The following is a 19,501-nucleotide window of genomic DNA, read 5'->3' as shown; positions in this document are numbered from 1 at the left end:
GAATGAAGTTAGAGGGATTTGGGGGAATGAAGGGGGTAAAGGGAATGAAAGAAAGTGCTTAACAAGCAACAACAAAGGGAATCAGTTCAGTTGATTCCCATTCCCTTTCCTGATTACCCCCAACCAAACGTAAATTTGTTTTTAAAAGTATACAGTAAGAAATTTGTTAGATTCACTTACCGCTTTACACCTCAATGCTTATTACTGTTTACCATAAATCACTTCTTTGTTTCTTCCCCAAAAAAAAAAAAAAAATAAAAATAAAAATAAAAAAACACTCTCCTTTGTTGCACAATTATTTTATTTTATTTTATTTTTGTAAAACACGAGTATTTCAGTAAATTTTTGCATATAAAATGGTATAACAAAAATCAATAACAAAAAAAAAAAAAAAATGCAATTACTTAAAGTGTTTTTTTTTTAATAAATTATTTACAAAGTTGTCATTGAATATACTAAGTACTACAGCATATTTTATATTTGAAGACTTTAGAGGATATCTAATGCAGAAATATAAACAATGTTTTATTACAATAATGCCCAAACTCAACATTTCTCTAGTCTTGAGCCCTTGGTACCATCATATTAGATCAACTCATTCGAGTGAGAGTAACAAGCAAAGGACAATCACCTATTACTGAATTGATCATTTATGCAAATAAATATACCAAATACTAACTATCAAGCAAAACTTATAGCTTACATCAAGAATTCAAAGGTAAAGGAAAGATGATCATTACATACAAGCATGAACATCCTAATTACAACAAATGGTAAGTCGCACATTTCTGTGGGATAGCCTATGTGGCGTTGCAGATTTACTGGCTCATTGCTTGTGATCTAGCTTGCCAGTTGCTCAGACGATCCCAGATTAGCTGTTATCCGTACAATTAAAAGCTGGGAGGTCTGGGACATCAAAAAAGTAAAAATATCCTTCTCTAAAAGCTTCTCACTTAAATGCGTACCAAAAAATAAAGTCCCTGCCTCTGAATGCCAAAATATAGCAACTTGTAGCTCAAACAATGCCATTGCAAGTTTGCAACCTGAATATTAGTCATGATCAAAGATATATCAGCAAAGTTACTGAACATGAAATGAGCAAACTAAATTTCATGGACTCGATAAAATTTAACCTCGTGATGAATGATCCATGCTCAGTAAGCCCTCCAATTAACAGGGTTAAATGTTACTTCCCATAACATTTGAGCTAGGGCCTCAGTATATCAGCCAATGTTTGAATTAATGAGTTGGGATCAAAGGTTATACCAACTTTTGGATCCTCCAAAGAATCAACAGTGACCTGCCAAAAATGAAAGAATACAAACCTAAGCTAGGATTGCACAAGAGATCTTAAGCCAATAACAAATATGAGTAATTGGCATGCTTATAGCTACCCTTGACTCAAACCCTCAAAGTTGCAAGATGGGAGGATAAATGTACAATTAATATACAAGTGCACTAGCAAAAGCACTTTGGATGCCGTGAGCCAACAAAGGCTCCATACCACCCCAAAAAATTTTAACTGCTCCACACGTAGTAACATTTTTCTCTTGATTAAATTTTCTGCATAAACCTGCACCATTAAGGCAACCTTTGCAAGATAGAAGTCGCCTGATATAGAATAGTGAAACAAGGTATTATGGATTTGCGATGGAACCTCATATACTCGGAATCGATTTTACCATATTATTCTTTTCAATATAGTGGCACATTATCCCTTTACTCATACTCCGTCTCATTTTGTTTACCCCAGTTTCTTTTTTGGACCATTCCTTGTGAGTTTTCCCGATACTCCTTACACCTTCACTACGTTGGTCCCACTAATTTTGTGTCTCATTAACTACACCCAACCAAAAAATAAAGCAGTAATAAAACCCCAATGGGGCAAACAATAGGGGAAGGAGGGAGTATTTTTGGATGAAACACAATTAAAAGAACCTTTATTATAATTTGGACATCCTCGCACTCTCTACTACTCAATATTTTAACGACTTCTAGAGTAATTTAAAACTTAAACTGTTTTGCAAAAAATGGCAATTTTTTTACGGACATCCCAAACAAGTATTTGTAGCTATTATTTCCTGATGGAAGAAGTGTTCGACGTAGATAGTATTTCCAGCTTCCATAAAGGAGAGGCAAATAACAAAAATATTGCAGCACCCACTATGTTATAATACACAGGCCTAAGTAAAATCTAGATCAATGAATTTGTAAATCTTGGAAATCTCTCAGATAAATAATCTAATCTAGGATAGTTTCTTCATATGTGTGCCAGATTTTGAAGCACCTTCATCTTATGGGGGAAACGGAGAGGGTGAGGAAGATATGTTAATTAGAAACCAGTACATTGCAAGTGAGCCTACTGTAAATGCTATAATCTTCTTAGTGCTTACTTAGTACTCAGTGCTCACCCAAGATGCTATAATAATATATGATAACTTACCACATTTAAAATTCCTTGGTCCTTCAAGGCATTTAAATCCACTGGGATTTTACCATTTCTGGGCACCAAAATTGTATTTACATACGCGCTTGGCTGCACAAAAGAAACAAGGTAACAATTTTAAAATCTAATTAGTACAAGGGAGTACTTTCAAGGGTTTATGATTATATATTACATAAACAACTGTAGGTTGTTATGGATCAACTAATCACCTTTGAACCAAAAACATCATGTTTGTGCTTGTTTTAACGTCCAGCAAAAAATGAACTTTCAGAAAACATATATGATTCCAATAAAGCAGGATTGAACAAGAACTTCTAAGTGAAATTTTAAATAAATTCTTTTTGTTCACAACTTCATATTTTTATTTCATTTTCTTCAACCAACACAGATACAGTATGGAAATGATACCACAAACTTATTATAGGGAACAATCTGTTCTATACCTATCTCACTGAGTGAAAAAGTTGTTCAAGAAAAGGTTCAGACCTTCATATCAATAAAAAGATTACACAAATGCTCCTTCAAGTTGAGGGAAAGACATAATTGGTCAAGATAATGTGTGACAAGGGTCTGCACAGAAATTATTTCAATTCTCAAATAGTCATGTCACAGTCATCCGATCAAAACAATCTAGTAGAACATTCAAGACTTACCATAAGAGAAAGTTTGTTACATGCATATGCTCAATCATTTATTTAAAAATATCTCAGTATGGAAATTTTGATGATTTTTATCATATAAATTTGGTCAAAGCTTAAGTGAAAACAATGAAACTTAAGAGGAATCTCCTGTTACTCTGTAAAATCCCACATAGTCCCATGATAGCATATGAGTATCAAACTTCTTCTCCTAGTTAATCAGTTCTTGAAAAAATTTAGTTTTAGTGGCAACTCTTTCTATTCGATAACCCCCTACCTAGTCCCATGATGGAAACCCAAAAGGTAGACAGCAGCAATATGCAAACTGAAAGGTTGAACAACTTTTAATAAACCTATTGACAGAGCTTGTACTAATACCACAAAATAAATAAGGATCAACAATTATACGTAAAGTTGATCCTTTTGACTTTCAACAAAGAATGATTAAGCAAGTATGTTGTATAACACATTCACACACTTACAAGATTATTAAGACAATATTTGGAATTTCCATAAGTTCTATTAAGAGCATCAGTGATTGCAGTCACAAAGCATGAAGCTGAGAATCCACTTGTTTCTCGATCATGTGTCCCATTTAACAAAAGTATCTGCACACAAATAACTAAATTCAGCACCTATACCAAAATGTACAGCCAGCATCAACAGCTAAGGATTCGTTGGTATTGGTATCGCTATGGTTTTCTGTTTTTTGGTTTTTTATTTTTCAAAAGCATATGATATATGCCATATAATGAATTAAAAATTGGCCAAATTTATTAAAATCATGATAATTTTGAAAACTGACAATAGAAAACTGGAAACACCTTTTTTTGTATCTTGTTTTTGGTTTTTTGTTTCAAAAAATTCAGAAAACTGTAACGTCAAACAAGCCCTAAGCAATCCAATAGACCAATACTTAGGGGAAGAATAACACCGCAAATGCTCTAATCAGAAAATCTCACAACCACAAGCATTGATTTCTTGCATGACTGCATGTCGTAAGACATATCAATTTTAAGATAAGTCATACCTTAGGACAAGCCCTTGAGGAAATGATTTCCCCTATCCCATTTAAAACCTACATAAAGCAATGCCTGATATAAGAATAGAGAACAGAAAGCTGACACCAAAATTAAAAATAAAGTCCTCAACAGCATACAAGAGAATAACCATGCAGATTATTGCTTCTTTTTCTGGCATTTTCATTGAAACAGGAATTTATTGTATATACTGGACTTTTAGTGTCCTTTTACCAAGAAAAGACTACATGTTTGATATCAAAAAATCAGTATCATCAGTTAGTTCATTAACAGTACCAAAGGACACTACAAGATATAGCTTGCTGTCAGCATCATAGCCAGCATCCCAACTTTATAAAGAAGAAAGATGGTACATGCAACACGAAATTCATGTAGTTGGAACTTGGAACCAAATAAAAAGCAAAAGAAATTAGCCAATATACCACCACATTTAATGGAAGCTTGAAAATTACATCATGTAAGAACTGACCATCACATTAAAATAATCAGACATTCTTTTGGTTCAAGACACGATTTTTTTAGCATCATATAAGCTCAGACATGGTGACCAACAGGAAACATATCATCAAAAACTAGCAAAAGGTTCTTAGTCAATTGTGGAATCACGTAATTTCAATTGTGAGGCACATGCAGCAGATTTTCCGTGTTCTGGCTTGCTCCATGCTATGCATTTAATACATACTGAATGAGAAAATTGGAACACATAATACCACAAACTGACCAGCAGTAAAATGCAATTGTATGTATATATTCAGTTATTAACTGGACAAAATATCACAAACAAGCTTATGTAAATAATTTACCAATGAAGGGCAGATGGATGTAAAAAGAGATCCCATGGCATAAACGATGCAATTAACACTGCGTAACTGGTCGAGGACAGCTGGATTTGGTGGAGGGAAGACCTGCCCTATATCAAGTAAACATCATTACAATAGTAAAATCCTTGCACTTCCATGGTTCAAAAGATATGCACGAGCCACTTATAATAAAAAAATTACTGGAAAAAAAAAATCATTTCCATTTCTGCAAATAGTTGAATATCAAAAGTTAACAGCAAAGTAGTTGAATCTTCTAGTAAAAATAAAAACAGGGAAAATTGAATGTCGACAACAGTATCAATAACAGATGGAAGAAATTGTGTGTTTGTGTCAGGGTGGGAGATTTTAAGAAAAGATGCACAAAGTTTATCATATGAAAATAGAGAACCAATCACCATGAAGTCATGAACCAACATGAAATCCCCTTCATAAGCAGGCAGTGTAGTAGTATAAGAGTAGCAGTTACCTCATGCAACAAATTTTGTCCCTCACTTGACATGTAGAATACCCGCTTTATTCTTGATGGAAGTACAGAGCAGCAATTCTATTCACAAATAACAAAGTTGACAAAAATAAGTTTTAGGCAGTCTTCTATAGCAGAAAAAAATTAATCGTGACTATTTACAGTAGGTATTTTCAGCAGCTTTCTCTGTTTAAGCATTTTATATATTAAGTCCAGTGTTATCAGACATCAAGAATACTGCTTTAATTGGCTTAATGTATCAAACCAAGATAACAAGTTAACTACACCTCACCTATTTGTCGTTGTATGTCTTCTGTTGATACATAAGATATTCTGTCTAGGGATTCTGGTCAATTTATTTATAAAAGACAAGCAGAATCCGTTAACTAGAAAAACATGCTATAATTGGTTAAAAGTGCGGAAAAATGAGGAACAAAGAGGTCTCTGGCGTATAAATTTCATTAATGATGAGACAAGCATTTGATAAGAGCCAATCCACATGGACCACATCTAAGCATTGAAACAAAAGACATTTAACAAACTAGAGTACTAGACAGTCCTGCTTCTTAAGCATATGTAACAAAAGCTTCTTGTTTTTTCAAACTACTTGTACAAGGGACGGAAATTAAGGTAGAGACAAAATCTATCTAAATCAGAAATAAAGCATAAATTCCTATTCACCTGACCACCAATATAAGGTTGGTTGGTTAACAATTTTGTTTTCTTCTTGTGTCTTTTTTTCTTTCGAGGGGACAAGATTGAAACAATTTATTGATCAATCACTGAGCATTAAGCATTTTTACATATTTTAATAAAGCACACATCTATTTCCAAAACAAAAGAAACAGTTTACCCATAATAATAACATTGTATACCTTATTTACAGGATCCAACAGTCCATTGGTTGGATGAGATATTTCATTTTGACCACGAATCGTTCTTCCATCCTTGTAATAAACATGAGAAAAAGTAAGAGCCATAGAACAAACTTTATGTTAAAAAGGACCAACACCTTAAAGGTTAATGCATACATATTACAGCATCAAACATCATCAATCATGACAAAAAAATTAATTGCCAATGATCATAATACATTCCAAATTTCCAAGCAAACAGAGAGTTAAAAAAAATAAAAAAATAAAAAAAAACCGGGCAAAGCAGCAATCTCACAAAAGAATCCATATCCAAAACACTACAAGACAATAGATCGCACATTAATTTTGTGTAGACCAATAAAAAAAAAAATGCCCATCAATAAGGTTTGTAGGATCTTAGATTTGTATTGTTAAGAGAATACCACAATTCCAATTCTTCCAAATGAATATCTACTATTGTAAATCTGTTTCAAATTAATCATTTTAATGCCTTGTTTAACTCACCTCCAATCTGTATAGATCACTTAAAATCAGTATTTAAAATGTTCTATCAGTCTACCCAGTCACTTTCTTACTCTCACTACTTAGACATACAAACATGTCGAAGTGCCAGTGAAATTCTGGCACAATCCAAAGACAAACATATATATACATATATACATACACTATATATTCCTCTGAAACTCTCAAAGGTACACAAAAATACAGATGGGTTTCTAACAGATTATTGATTGAGCTTGGGTTAGACTATTAGAGTAAATGAAACAGAGAATTAACATTGTAAACAAATGGATGAACTTGAAGAGCTTAATATTGATGGTATGGGAGCAGATCACTGAAAAACCATATTAATTCTAGGAGTAGCTATTTTTATTTTAAATAAAAAAAAAAATGATCAGTTCCCGTAGTTAAAATTAAAAATAAATTAAAAAAAAAAAAACTCTAAGGAATCACAACAAACACTGACGAACCCACAGGCCACTTACTCCCTAGTCACACAGCCTTTCACTCAAAAAGAAAAATTTAGAAGGGAAAGAGATATCCAATATCTTCCATAATGAGACCAAGGATTTTCACCAAATAACATAATGATCTAATGGAGTATAAACCATATTCAACCCCAGCTATCTATTTATTATTATTTACCAACAATTACTTTTCAAAATAAAAAATAAAATCACTAACAGCACAATATAACTTTTTTAAGTTTCAAGTATCTTGAGTTTTTCCTTCAGGAATTAGGACACCTTGTATAATTAAACTTTTGTACCCTTAGCCAATCGCAGGCATTTATGCTTTGTAGAAGCAACAATTTTCAAATTTACACTAGGCCTACCAAAAATACAAGTAGAACTTCTCAATTCATGTGACAAATCCAACAGAGAGGAGATCCCCGATATAAAATGAGGAAATCATGTAAGTATGTAGCACAAACTAGGTAAAAAAAACACCAAGTGTTATTTAGGATCATACCCACAGCTCACAGCCTAGTGTCAATCTGTCATTGGTGGATATGACTGGAAGAACAAGACTTTCTTTAGGAATCTCTGAAACACGTGAAAACAAAAATATTGCTGACTCTAGTGACTGGAAGAATATCCGGGCTCCCGCGAAGAAAAAATTTCCAATGCTGTAGCAAAAGAATTTGACTGAGTAAAATGTCATATGGATCAACTAAAAACATAAATTATCAGTTGCCATGTTGTAAAACAACAATCAAAGAGTACAGAGCTATATATCTGACAAAAATTAGTCAACCAAAGGTATAGTATAAACTGTCAACATTCAATCTCTTGTTGAGAATTTTATTTTTTTTGGCAGAATTCATAATTTCAAATTTACCAAAATAATGTCCTGATAGATTCTGTTAAATGTACAAGCGTACCACACACACACACACACACACACACACACACATATATATATATATACACACAAATGCTTTCTATGTAACAACATCAAAGTGGCATACACATAGATTCAACCCCCCCCCCCCCAAAAAAAGAACATTATTTTACCAAAACAGGAGACATAGAAAACTGAGAAATATGATGCCTTCATATAAGTCTCAGGGAATAACAGACAAATGGAAATTAAAAACATCAATAATCGAACACGCTTGCCAAAACACGAGAACATAAATTTACAACCATAAGTGATTCAAGTAACTGTACAGCAAAAGTCATGACTTACATGTTAATTCTAATTCCCAATAAGGGGTGGGGATTTATAAATGAGGCAGAATTGCAGAAATGAGAATTTGGGATAGATGTCACATAAACATGCACAAGGATTAGAAAGATTCCTTGAATACAAATATTTCTATGCATTTTGTTTTTCGGTTTAGGGCTACAAGTAACACTAAATATCTGATCATGATTTTGTTTTAGCAAGAAGAGAGAAGCTTCCTCAGTTGCACTTTCAGTGAAATTGCATATTCATTCCCTTATGCCACAAATACTGAAAAGAAGAAAGCTTTAAATCTATGTCACTACGAAAGGGAAACTTGTACCTGCCATTGCTGAAACAGAATTTCACTTCAGATCTCATGAGAATCTGCAAACATATTTTAAGACATTTGATACTGTATCATCATTAAAAATATAAATGAATAACTACATCAATGTGTGTCATCAGTAAACTTTGACAAATCAGCACAGGTGCTACAGAGAAATCAAACAAATCAAATGTAATATCCATGTATTTACTAAAGGTAGGTATATGAAGTGGCATGAATAATACATTATTTCGACAGACAATAAACATTATCACACACTACAAGCTCTATGTACTGCTATGTTTACTCTTTTAGTCTTATACATGAATTGTGTATTACTATTAACATCATTTTTTGTTGGAATAGGTGAAGAAATAGAAATTTATGACAAAATAAAAAAAAAATTAATAAATTAAGGAAATTCATAGAAGATAGTAATATTGATGCGATTAAATCATCAAACCAACAATATGTTATTTATTTTCTAATAGATCACTTTAGTAACATCACTTAAGAAGTTATTATACTCTTAACCCAAAAAAGAAAATACAATGAGGTCATATCTCCTATAAATCTATAATAGTTTATCCAATCAATCAAAGCCTTACTCCCATAAGAAATGAGGTCATATCTCCTAAATCTATAATAGTTAATTCAATAATATAAAAAATAGTAATGTGTATCCCATTCAAGTATTATATGGATAAATTCAATTTCAAAATATCCACAATTCGGAAAATGAGTTTCTAGATGAAGCATGGAGTTCAAAAAAAAAAAAAAAAACTCCGTAATCAGTAGAAGAAATTCCCCTGGTGATATACCAAATGCAATATCCTATATGTATTTTATAGCTATAGCACTCATACTATGCCTCCGCACTTCAATATTAATATATGCCCCTGTCACTGAACATGGAAAGTGGAATGGATCATGGGAAGTTGTGAATTGAAAGAGGTGGGGCGCTGGCGTGCTGCCCGGGGGGGAGGGGGGGCGTTTAACATCCTTTCAACTTTTAAACTTCTTAGAAGAAAAATTAAAAGACTAATTAGGATGCCCATCTCCCAAGTTTCATGGGCTGCCTACAGGATTGGAGGCAATTGCCAACCTCAGCTATGAACTACATTCTCAAAAAGGTTGTGTAGATAAGCATTCATTCTACCTGTTGCTGAAAGTAAACTAGAAAGGCTCGAATTGTTTCCCTATATGGTACCGATACTTCCTCCCATAGTGAATGCTCCCCTTCAACAATGTCATACCTGTCAAATACTCCTATTAGCATATCTATTAATCCTATTATAGAGGTTCCAAGAAAAATAATTGAGACTTCAAAGTAAAACAATAGAACCTGTGAATGCTAGACAACCACTCAATTGCAGAATAATAGAAAGCACTAAAGTCAGGTTGCAGAAGACAAAACATTGAAAACATAAATGAAGTAAAGGATTTATTCCAAAAACCTGTAGATGTTCAATGTATCAGCTATAACAATATAAAGCAATCATATTGCCACAAATCAAAGGCTTAGGATTTTCAGCAAGAGACTGTTTATGAATTAATATCAGTAATAACTGACAAAAAGAAACGCATCAGCAAAAGAAATAACATGCAGCATAGCTGATGATTCTACTGAACGACTATCCATCATACCATTCTGATTTTGCATCTTTAGCATGTAGAGGTAAACGATGACCTAATAATTGTCTAACAGCAAGAGCCTCTGCAGTACTTTCGTCAGAGAGCCTCAAACATCTCGATCTTATGTCTCCAACGGCTGGACCACCTTCACATTTCAGATATCTGATCTTAACATAAGATAGATAATGATTTGACGAGTAAAGACATAATTTCATCATTATACAAGCAACCATTACCCAAGTACCTAACATAAACTCATTTTACTTATCGCATTACATGTATTCAGTATAAACTGCTGATCACATACAAGAACATGCCAAAAATATGGACATGCTGGGAGCTTACCAATCTTTTTTTGACCTCAAATCCTGATAATCAAACCCAATCAGACCCTTTGTTCTCCTTTATGGGAATTAATAGGACATTTTACTTGATCTTGTAAATTAATTAGCATGAGTTACTGTTTCACAAACAAATGGAACCATAAGCTGAACCTCAAGATTCTAGATTGAATTTAATGGATTAAATATTCACTTTGCAATCTCATTTGGAATAGGAATATAACAACTTGGAATAATTGCATCTGTGAGCTGAATACCATACCAAGCACACGGACAATCTCAGCTGTACTTCCTCCATCATCAGAAACAGGAAGAACATGCGCAACACGAGTTGTAAGCTTTTTCAGCTCCTCCACTACCCCGTTAAAGGCAGTGCCCCCTACAGAAATTTAAAAGACAATAAAAGGGGTAACAAATGACATGTAAGCAGAAGAACATTTGACGGATAAACATGTACACATACAGATATGTACAGAGGTAACATATGATAGCATTAACCCCAGTAAGCTGTATCATGATCAATATCACTCTAATTAAAAGTGTTTAATACAGCTTCTTCTATGGAACCTTGGACATCCATTCACTATTGTGGACAAAAAAATTCACAAAATACATTTTTCATTAGCTCCTACTTCAACTGATTGCTCTAGGTCTTGTAATACCATTTCTAGGACATAAGAGATAATCACAGTTTTTTTTTCACCTATACAATAAGAAATATCATTGCTCTAGGCCTTGTAAGATCAGGAAGTTGCATCAGTTACACATCTCAACCCCTGTTAGTATGCCAACCTCCGAAAAATTTTAATCTAGCCAGCAAGGTATAATCTTCAGACAGTTATATCAACTAACAAAAAATTACTACTACACAGGATCAACTAGGCAACTAGCTTTGCAGTAAATAAACAAAATTGGCCTGTTTGGCAATACGTAACTTGTTGTAATTAGTGTATTATAGTAGTTGTTTGTGCAGAGGGGTTTGGTTAATAGATGTAATTTGATGACAACTTTATTGTGTACAATGACCAACAAACCTCTCTTCCAATCCTCACTCAACCAAATACCCCCATTAGAGGCTCGGACTAGTGAAACCTTTCTTTTGTCTCAAAATCTCTAATGTTGCCCCAACCCTCTTCCTGTTCATCACTAGTACTTGCCAGGATCTGAGAGAACTCCATTACTTCCTTAGTAACACTCCTTAGAAAATTAGTCTTGACTAGAGATGTTCACAATTCACAATACTCCATTCCAAAACAAGTACCTTAAGACTAGGCAAACCATTCAAAAATTACCGGTCATTGCACAAGTATTCAAACAAACCTAATAAGAAAAACTTGCATTAGGAGTCTAAATCGGCTAATAATAGTGCACCGAAAATTTTAACTTTCAAGGGACTAATGATCCATAATTAAAAAACTTAATGAAGCGAACAGATAATATAGGTGCATACAGCATTCTTTTCCTCAATCAGCCCAACACTAACACCAACAACACACAATCAACCAAAGTGGTAAAATTAGGAATGTTACGAATCGATCCTCGACGATAAAAGCATACATCAAAACCCTTGATAAGCTGAATTTTCTCAAAATTTCAGCTACATATACAAATTTTTACAACACTAGTGAGTCTCCTACACTCTTAGTTCCTTCCAAATTCCAATAATTTGAAAATGGGTCATACATCAATATCTATAATCACACAAATCCCACAAATTTCATGGCAAATTACAATCCTAAATCAAATTACACATAACATCAACTGTAATAAGCAAGATAACATTGCAAAGCGCAATAACTATATACTGCATCAATCAATCAAAATATAATTGTCACATTACAAGTTCAAATTACACGATCAAAAGTGTCAATAAATCCCGTAGTAATAAATAAATTACAAAGAGAACAGGGTAGAGAAAACTCACCAGAAAAAACAAGTAGGGAAGGTTGAAAAGTGGTAGAAGATTGGGAAGGAGAAGGAGAAGTTGAGGAGGAAGCCATTAATGGAGGAAATTGAGAATTACAAGAGGAATTGCATTTGAATCTAATGGGATTGCTAGAAATGGTGGATTTGAAGTGGAACGAAGAAGGTTGGAAAGGTAAAGGATTGCAAAGAAGAGAGAGTGAAGGGAAGGGTCCTAACAAAGTGTCTGCCATTTTTATGTGAAAATAAAGAATGATTGTTGGTTCACTTGAAAGTTTTGCAAACCCCAACTATTTGGGAGCTCGGATAACGCTCTTGTCCTATACTCTCTCGTTTAAGGTCATGTTCTTTTGAGCGTAGAGTTGTTCGGACCCGATTTCAGAATCTGATCAAAATCGACAATGATTCATATTCGATCCATACATTAATGGTTAAAACTAATGACACGTATCCTAAGTCGAACTCGATCCATTATTAATTGATAATCATTTAACCTGATACTCTATGACCCGAACTTAAATTTGCAACTGACCTTTTTTTGACAACTAACATTAGTAAAAAAAAAAAAAAACTGATTTCGCCAAACACATTATAGATGTTGTTTTCATTGATTTTGAAATATAAACCCGGTAAGTCATTCCCCATGACTTTCTTTAATTTGTTGGATTTTAATTGGTTTTTTTAATTAAGGATTAGAGTGTTGGTTAAAACTCAACTCTACAATATAAGACCATGGGTATAAAGATTAATTGTCATCACTGTTAATTTTTTGTGAGAAAACAATAGCGATCAATAATACTATGATATGGTACTACTACCACATCATTTTGTCAAGTGATGGCGACACATGACAGGATGTCAAGCATTGCTAGCAATTGAGTCTCAATAATAGTGGTTTTAATAGTACTATAGCTTAGATATTATTCCGTGTGATCAAAATTACTTTCTAAACAGTGAAAAGTCTATATATTACAACATAGTATGAAGGAAATTTACTTTAATTTTTTGTGATCATATCAACAATTCAAATTTACAGCCAAAATAATACACAAGTCTCCATCAAAAGAAACTATAACCTCCTCCCTCTATTGAATTTCTCTGAGCAAGAGAAACAGAGGTTTTACAAACTATGTGCAAATTGAGCCATTCTTGAATTCCAAAATTTTATATTAAAAACTCCTTGAAAATTAATCTCTTAATCAATAAGGCAAGCTCTTAGAACTTGAACTAATGACCAAAGACTTAAGCTTATAAGTCTCCCCTGTAGCATTTGCTCTTCTAGTAATCACCTCCATATTTTTATGTAAGCTTTGTTGTACCATCTTCTTCATCAACCTCTTCCCTTCACTTGTTTCGCCTTCACTCATAGGCGATCCTGGTGCAACAAACCTCGTTTGTGGCCCGGAGTGCGGTCCAACCCTAACTTGCCTCTCATCTTTGAACCATTGTAGCAATTTTAAGGCTCTTTTTTGAGCTAAAGGACTCCCCAATAAGGCAAGTTCAAGCAATGTATGTACAATTCCTGATTTCGCCATCTTATCTCTTTGTTTCGAGCTTTGGTGAGCTAAGATCATTAATATATATGCTGAGAGCTCTTGACATTTAGGCATGTTATCCCATGTTAGTATCTCTATCAAACTCTCTGGCATCATCGCGCTATCTTCTAAGGCCTTTTCGCCCATTAATGTTACCACTAAGTTTCCCAATGTTGCAAGAGCTTGCTCCGAAATAATTTCCCTAGATGAGGATAGTAGGCTTAAGAGAATGTCCACGACTCGATTTGAGATCAATGGTCTTGAGTTCTCCAACATGGTAGAGAGATTGTGTAGGGTGCCAAGGCATGCTTCTTTCGAATTTTCGGAGGTTATCTTTGATTGGAGAACGTTTAGTAGGAACGAAAAAAGTGTGGATTGGTTGAAAGGGAATTGAGAATTTAATAGTGAAGATATGGACAAGAGTAGTAAGGAAAAATCATGGCTAAATTGTTCATCAATTTCTTCAATATTTGTTGGTAGTTTTGCTAAGATTCCTGCCTCTAGTATTAGAGCTTTGTTCCTGCAAATGCAACTCAAATTCGTTAGCATGCATGCAAACGAACAGGTCATTTGACCTTTAAACCCAATATATGCTCTAGCTTAATAAGTGTACTTGCTTATACACTGCAATAATTCAAAAATTCTACAATGTGTAGAATACCAAATAATGGAAAAAAAATGATCTGATCAATAAATTCATGACTTGTATAGGAAAAATGTTTGTATGTTTAATGTATTACTTGAGTCTCAAATACATACTAAGGGCCTGTTCACATTCACTTAATTTTAGTTCAGTTCAGTTCAGCTCCAATCAGTTCAGTTCAATTCAGTTCAGCTCCAATCAGTTCAGTTCAGTTTAGTTTAGCTCTTAATTTCCCTTTCACATAAAATATTCATTTCAGCTCAATTCAGTTCAGTTCAGTTCAGTTCAACTTCAATCAGTTCAGCTCCAATCAATTCAGTTCAGCTCAGTTCAATTAATATGAACGGGCCCTAAGTCCTAATTGTTCTCAACCATTAGTCTTATTACACCATCTTTTATATACATTCGGTGAACATAGAGACACGTACAAGTGCAACCAAATCAGGTACTCCGTATATATATACGGAGTATATATATTTTTTTAGCATTGTTAGTTTAACGATGCGGATGTCAAGGAAAAAAAATCCCTTTTAAAAAGTTTAAAATGATTACGGAGTATATTTTTTGAAATATATTTAAATTAAAGTTCAAATATTTATTATTATTATTATTATTATTATTATTATTATTATTATTATTATTATTATTATTATTATTATTATTATTATTATTATTATTATTATTATATCCTAATTAAAATCAATGCATACTTGTATTTTGGTTTGAACTCTTTTTGGAATAAAGTAAAGATGAGAATAAATTGTCTTCATAAAAATTAAAAATAAAATCCAAACACAAGAGACAAAATTTAAATCCAAAAGCATTAAACATCACAAAACTACAAAAGTAATAAAAAAGATGGATCTATATCCTACATTAATCTACTACATACAAATTGATATTTTAAGACAATATTATCAACATATATAATTGAAATGGACCATTAAGTCCACAACCATTATATTGGTGTGGAATAATATAAGGTCATGTGTGACGGTTAAATAGTATGATCTTTCTTGGAATTATATATATTTTGATTCATAAGTCAACTAAATGCCCACCATAAAATGACTTTAAGAGATCAGGATCAGAAAACTCATGTACACAAATGACCCATCATCAAATGATAAAGTTATTAATGATTAAATTAATTAGTGCCCTAACTTAATGTTACTAGTTAAGTATGAATGATAGATATAATTATGTATGTGCTTGTTGGAGTGTGCAAATGTCAGCCTGGTGGGTGTCATTCCACCACCCCAACTATTCCAACCACATTAGGTCCTGGTGGACAGCAGCCGCACCTTGCGGTTCCTGTCATTATTCTTAAATATTTCATCTCATTCTCTCTTTAAATCTTGGTGGCTTGAAAGTCGACAATGTAGACGAAATTCAATCACTGATTATAAAAGCCCCATATTGGCCATTTATATTAACTGATTAAGGTAGTTAACATTCATATCTTATTGATCTGATTGCAATTCATGAGCTAGACACTTTATTATGTTATAGTTTCTTATGCACTAATATAGCCTATATACTAACTAATAACATATCAATTTCAAGGCTGTGTATTGAAATTAGATAATTGCAAGTAAATTTCTTTTACACATTTTTTTCAACTAAAACATCGAAACAGTTTATTTTTTAACTTTAAAAAATATCACTTGCATACCTAATATCAAATTACCATTGAACACCGATACAATTCCATTGCAACTATCTTTACGCATGCATGCACAAATTATATACGGAGTATCAATAGTTATTTCAAAAATAAATATTCATATACATGACTATTATTTTCAAAGTATTCAATTATAATTTGAAGAAGCTAAGAGATAAATCTCAAACAATTGCAATGAATGAACTAATTAAATCTTCTTTCACCATCAATTATGCAATTTGTACATTAGTGGTACAAAATTCTTTGTGATATGACCATCATTTATCGACCATTACTAAACACATGAAAAAAGGAGTCAAACGAAGTGTCTTTGAATTTTCACTATATTAACTAGTGCTTTTGTTTATCATCAGTTTGTATCTTGACAACCTAGCAAAAATGTGTGTTTCGTACGTCGGTGCTACAATTTTCCACTTAAAAATACTTTGATTTTCGTACCTCTTAATTGAAGCTCTAATTAATTTAAACTCTAAATTACTGTCATTACCTAACTTGTCAGTAATTTTTGGTGATTATAAGGTGGCGTATAATAGTATAAGGTGGATTTGTTCTTTAATTAATTTTGTTTAATAGTGACATCACCTACTCATTGTGCCTAAAAGATAGTATTAGTAGAAAAGTAACCAATTTTTAGGCGATTTCTATTTCAATCTAGACCATATTATAGTTCTCATATTTGATTAATGTTAAGTTGGTAAAAATTTAGGTGGACTTCCACTATATCATCTGATAATGCGATTTTCACCAATAAGATTAGAATTTTGAATGTGTCAAATTAATGTTTGATGATGAAAGCTGATCACACAATCGGAGGAATATCCCCAAAATTGAGTTTTTATTGGGTAATCTTATACCACCTTTTTGTGAAACTTGGGTGTACAACAATTTAATTTAATGCTCGGATTTGGGTAGGTTTTTAACATTTAGAGGGACTTTTAACCTATTATGATAATCGTTTTGTATGTTGGGAATTGATCTTTTACTGGTAATTTCTTTAGCAAGTAATGTATTACCCTTTATACATTACAAGTAATTAATTTTTTATGAGTTTAGTTTTGTAAAGAAAGCAAACTTCTTTTTTTTTTTTTTTTTTTTTTTTTTTTTTTTTGGTGAAAAGAAAGCAAACTTTATCCGTGAATAATTAATTTTTTTTTTTGAGGGGAACCGTGAATAATTAATTAAATTTAACTTTACGGTGACTTTTAATTATAAATAGTCATTTTACACATTACACCTTATGTAAAAGTAGTGATCTTATACGGAGTAATATTTATGAGATTAGCATCAAACAATTTCAAGAGATGAGAGAATATCAATAAATTACAGGCGTTTGTATTGTTTTATTTAATTGTCATAAAAAAATGAAACTAAATTCTCTTGATAGCTTAGTAAGCTTGTCAAGCATCTATTATCCTTCGAATGTACTCAAATTAACAAAAATAGCATTCAAAGCAAATTGTATAAAACCCCACATCATAAATACAATTTGGCTACATAAAAAAAAGGACTACTAAAAGCCAATGACCCACTTTCTACTTGAAACAAATAATAGAAAGGGAAATAAAACAAGAAGCCAAATAGAGCAAGCGCACTACCATGTCTTATTGCTCATTAGTCATATTCTCAAGCTACACAACTTGCTCCAAATTTGGATCATTTTGCATTGTCATTAAAAATGAAGAGCCTAGTTATTATATTAAGTTGATCAAACTAATTCTAATATCTTCTCGTACATAAAATACTGATGGTGGATAGATGTCATCTAACTTAGTATTTCGTATCATATCTAATTATCTACAATTACTATCATTTGTGGTCACATATACACACAACAAACTAAAATTCTAATTATAATGCTACATGATATACATGATAAAATACCTGATCATCAAGTAACGTCAAAAATTTAAGTAGTTCACTAAGAATTAAGACGAAGATGAATATCATGTGTAATCATCAAGTAATAACATTCAAATAATTATCATGAATATTATAAATACTTGTATTCTACGTGCTATATATAGAAATTCGAAAAATGATATATGCAACTCTAAGGGAAGAAACGAAAGAGAAGAAGACTTACGTGAAAGTGCCATCAGCAAGGTGAGTCAAGGCTTGAACAGCCAACAAGCGTCGAGAAACAACCTCAGAACCAACCATACAAACCAAAGGAGGAATAACACCCAACTCAGCTAAACACTTTCTCATCTTAACACTTTCCGACGCCAAACACTTTATCTTTTCGACGGCGCTTTCTTTTTCCTCCCACTTCCCAAATAAAAGCTCCTTCACCGCCCTTTGCAACACCGCGCCATCGGCCCGATCACCATCATCCTTTTTCACTTCCATCACCACCTCCTCTGCTTCCTCCGCTTTCGGCTCTAATACTAATTCATCATCTATGTCATCTTTGTTGGTAGTAGGCTTATCATAATCACAAACTAAAGCCGGTTTCTTGGCGGGTTTTTTTGGTTGAGTGAAAAACCGACGCATTTTGAGAAAATAACGGAGTTTTGACGAATATATGATGACCCATTTAGTTGAAGAAGAGGGTTGTACTTTTTCTTGCATGTTTTCAATCTTTTTACTTACTTTTGTGGGTTTTTCTGGCATGTTTGAAAGTTTGAATTGAATTAAAGTTAGGTGATATATATAGTGAGGAAATTGAGAAATAAATAAAAGTGTCGAAAATAATAGAAATAAGAGAAGGTGGGGGAATTAATTTGAGGGGCACATGCAAGGGAACAACAGTGTCGCAATCTGAATCGATGAAAGTGTGACATTGAAGGATTTTTAATAATTAATCAATTTTATCATAAAGAATTATTTAGAATTGGAAGTTATAGCTCGTTTTTCGGTATTGCCTCACGTGGAATTCCATTGTATTTCAATTTTGTTTCGTCAGATGTTGATACTTCTTTCTGGATTGTTGATTCTCATAATCACTTACTTAATGT

The 19,501-nt window shown here is 32.8% G+C and overlaps 2 protein-coding genes across 3 annotated transcripts; both read right to left on the bottom strand.

Moving 5' to 3' along the window:
* Nucleotides 1-387: 387 nt before the first annotated feature.
* On the bottom strand, nt 388-12,924 carry LOC145611265 (uncharacterized protein YNL011C-like). Of its 2 annotated transcripts, none has more exons than XM_081666578.1 (14): nt 12,681-12,924; nt 11,019-11,135; nt 10,428-10,560; nt 9,940-10,036; nt 8,796-8,839; nt 7,757-7,913; nt 6,284-6,355; nt 5,412-5,489; nt 4,928-5,029; nt 4,115-4,162; nt 3,567-3,692; nt 2,444-2,536; nt 1,134-1,300; nt 388-1,043 (listed from the first exon to the last, which is right to left on the bottom strand). In XM_081666578.1, exons 1-13 carry the CDS (start codon nt 12,910-12,912, stop codon nt 1,208-1,210), a joined length of 1,392 nt encoding a protein of 463 aa, XP_081522704.1. In that variant the 5' UTR covers nt 12,913-12,924; the 3' UTR covers nt 388-1,043; nt 1,134-1,207. The 2 variants fall into 2 exon arrangements, with proteins under 2 accessions (XP_081522704.1, XP_081522705.1); XM_081666579.1 differs by having other exon boundaries at nt 388-1,045; nt 1,156-1,300.
* Nucleotides 12,925-13,676: 752 nt separating this feature from the next.
* LOC145612193 (uncharacterized) lies at nt 13,677-19,204 on the bottom strand. Its single transcript, XM_081667571.1, has 2 exons — nt 18,628-19,204; nt 13,677-14,734 (listed from the first exon to the last, which is right to left on the bottom strand). The coding sequence occupies exons 1-2, from the start codon at nt 19,155-19,157 to the stop codon at nt 13,879-13,881; spliced, it is 1,386 nt and encodes a 461-aa protein (XP_081523697.1). The 5' UTR covers nt 19,158-19,204; the 3' UTR covers nt 13,677-13,878.
* Nucleotides 19,205-19,501: the final 297 nt, after the last annotated feature.

Source organism: Chenopodium album, chromosome 24 (assembly GCF_948465745.1).
Source record: "Chenopodium album chromosome 24, dcCheAlbu1.1, whole genome shotgun sequence".
In the NCBI taxonomy this organism is placed as follows: Eukaryota; Viridiplantae; Streptophyta; class Magnoliopsida; order Caryophyllales; family Amaranthaceae; genus Chenopodium; species Chenopodium album.
Note: the sequence above shows the minus strand (reverse complement) of the source record. Positions and strands in the feature narration are given on the sequence as shown.

Coding starts and splice junctions, on each gene's coding strand:
- LOC145611265 (XM_081666578.1), bottom strand. CDS start 12,912: ATGGCAGACACTTTGTTAGGACCCTTCCCTTCACTCTCTCTTCTTTGC. Junction 5,490..6,283: donor TGTTGGATCCTGTAAATAAG/GTATACAATGTT, acceptor ATTTGTGAATAG/AATTGCTGCTCTGTACTTCC. Junction 1,301..2,443: donor ACCAAGGAATTTTAAATGTG/GTAAGTTATCAT, acceptor CATTTTTGGCAG/GTCACTGTTGATTCTTTGGA.
- LOC145612193 (XM_081667571.1), bottom strand. CDS start 19,157: ATGCCAGAAAAACCCACAAAAGTAAGTAAAAAGATTGAAAACATGCAA. Junction 14,735..18,627: donor CTTGCTGATGGCACTTTCAC/GTAAGTCTTCTT, acceptor TTGCATTTGCAG/GAACAAAGCTCTAATACTAG.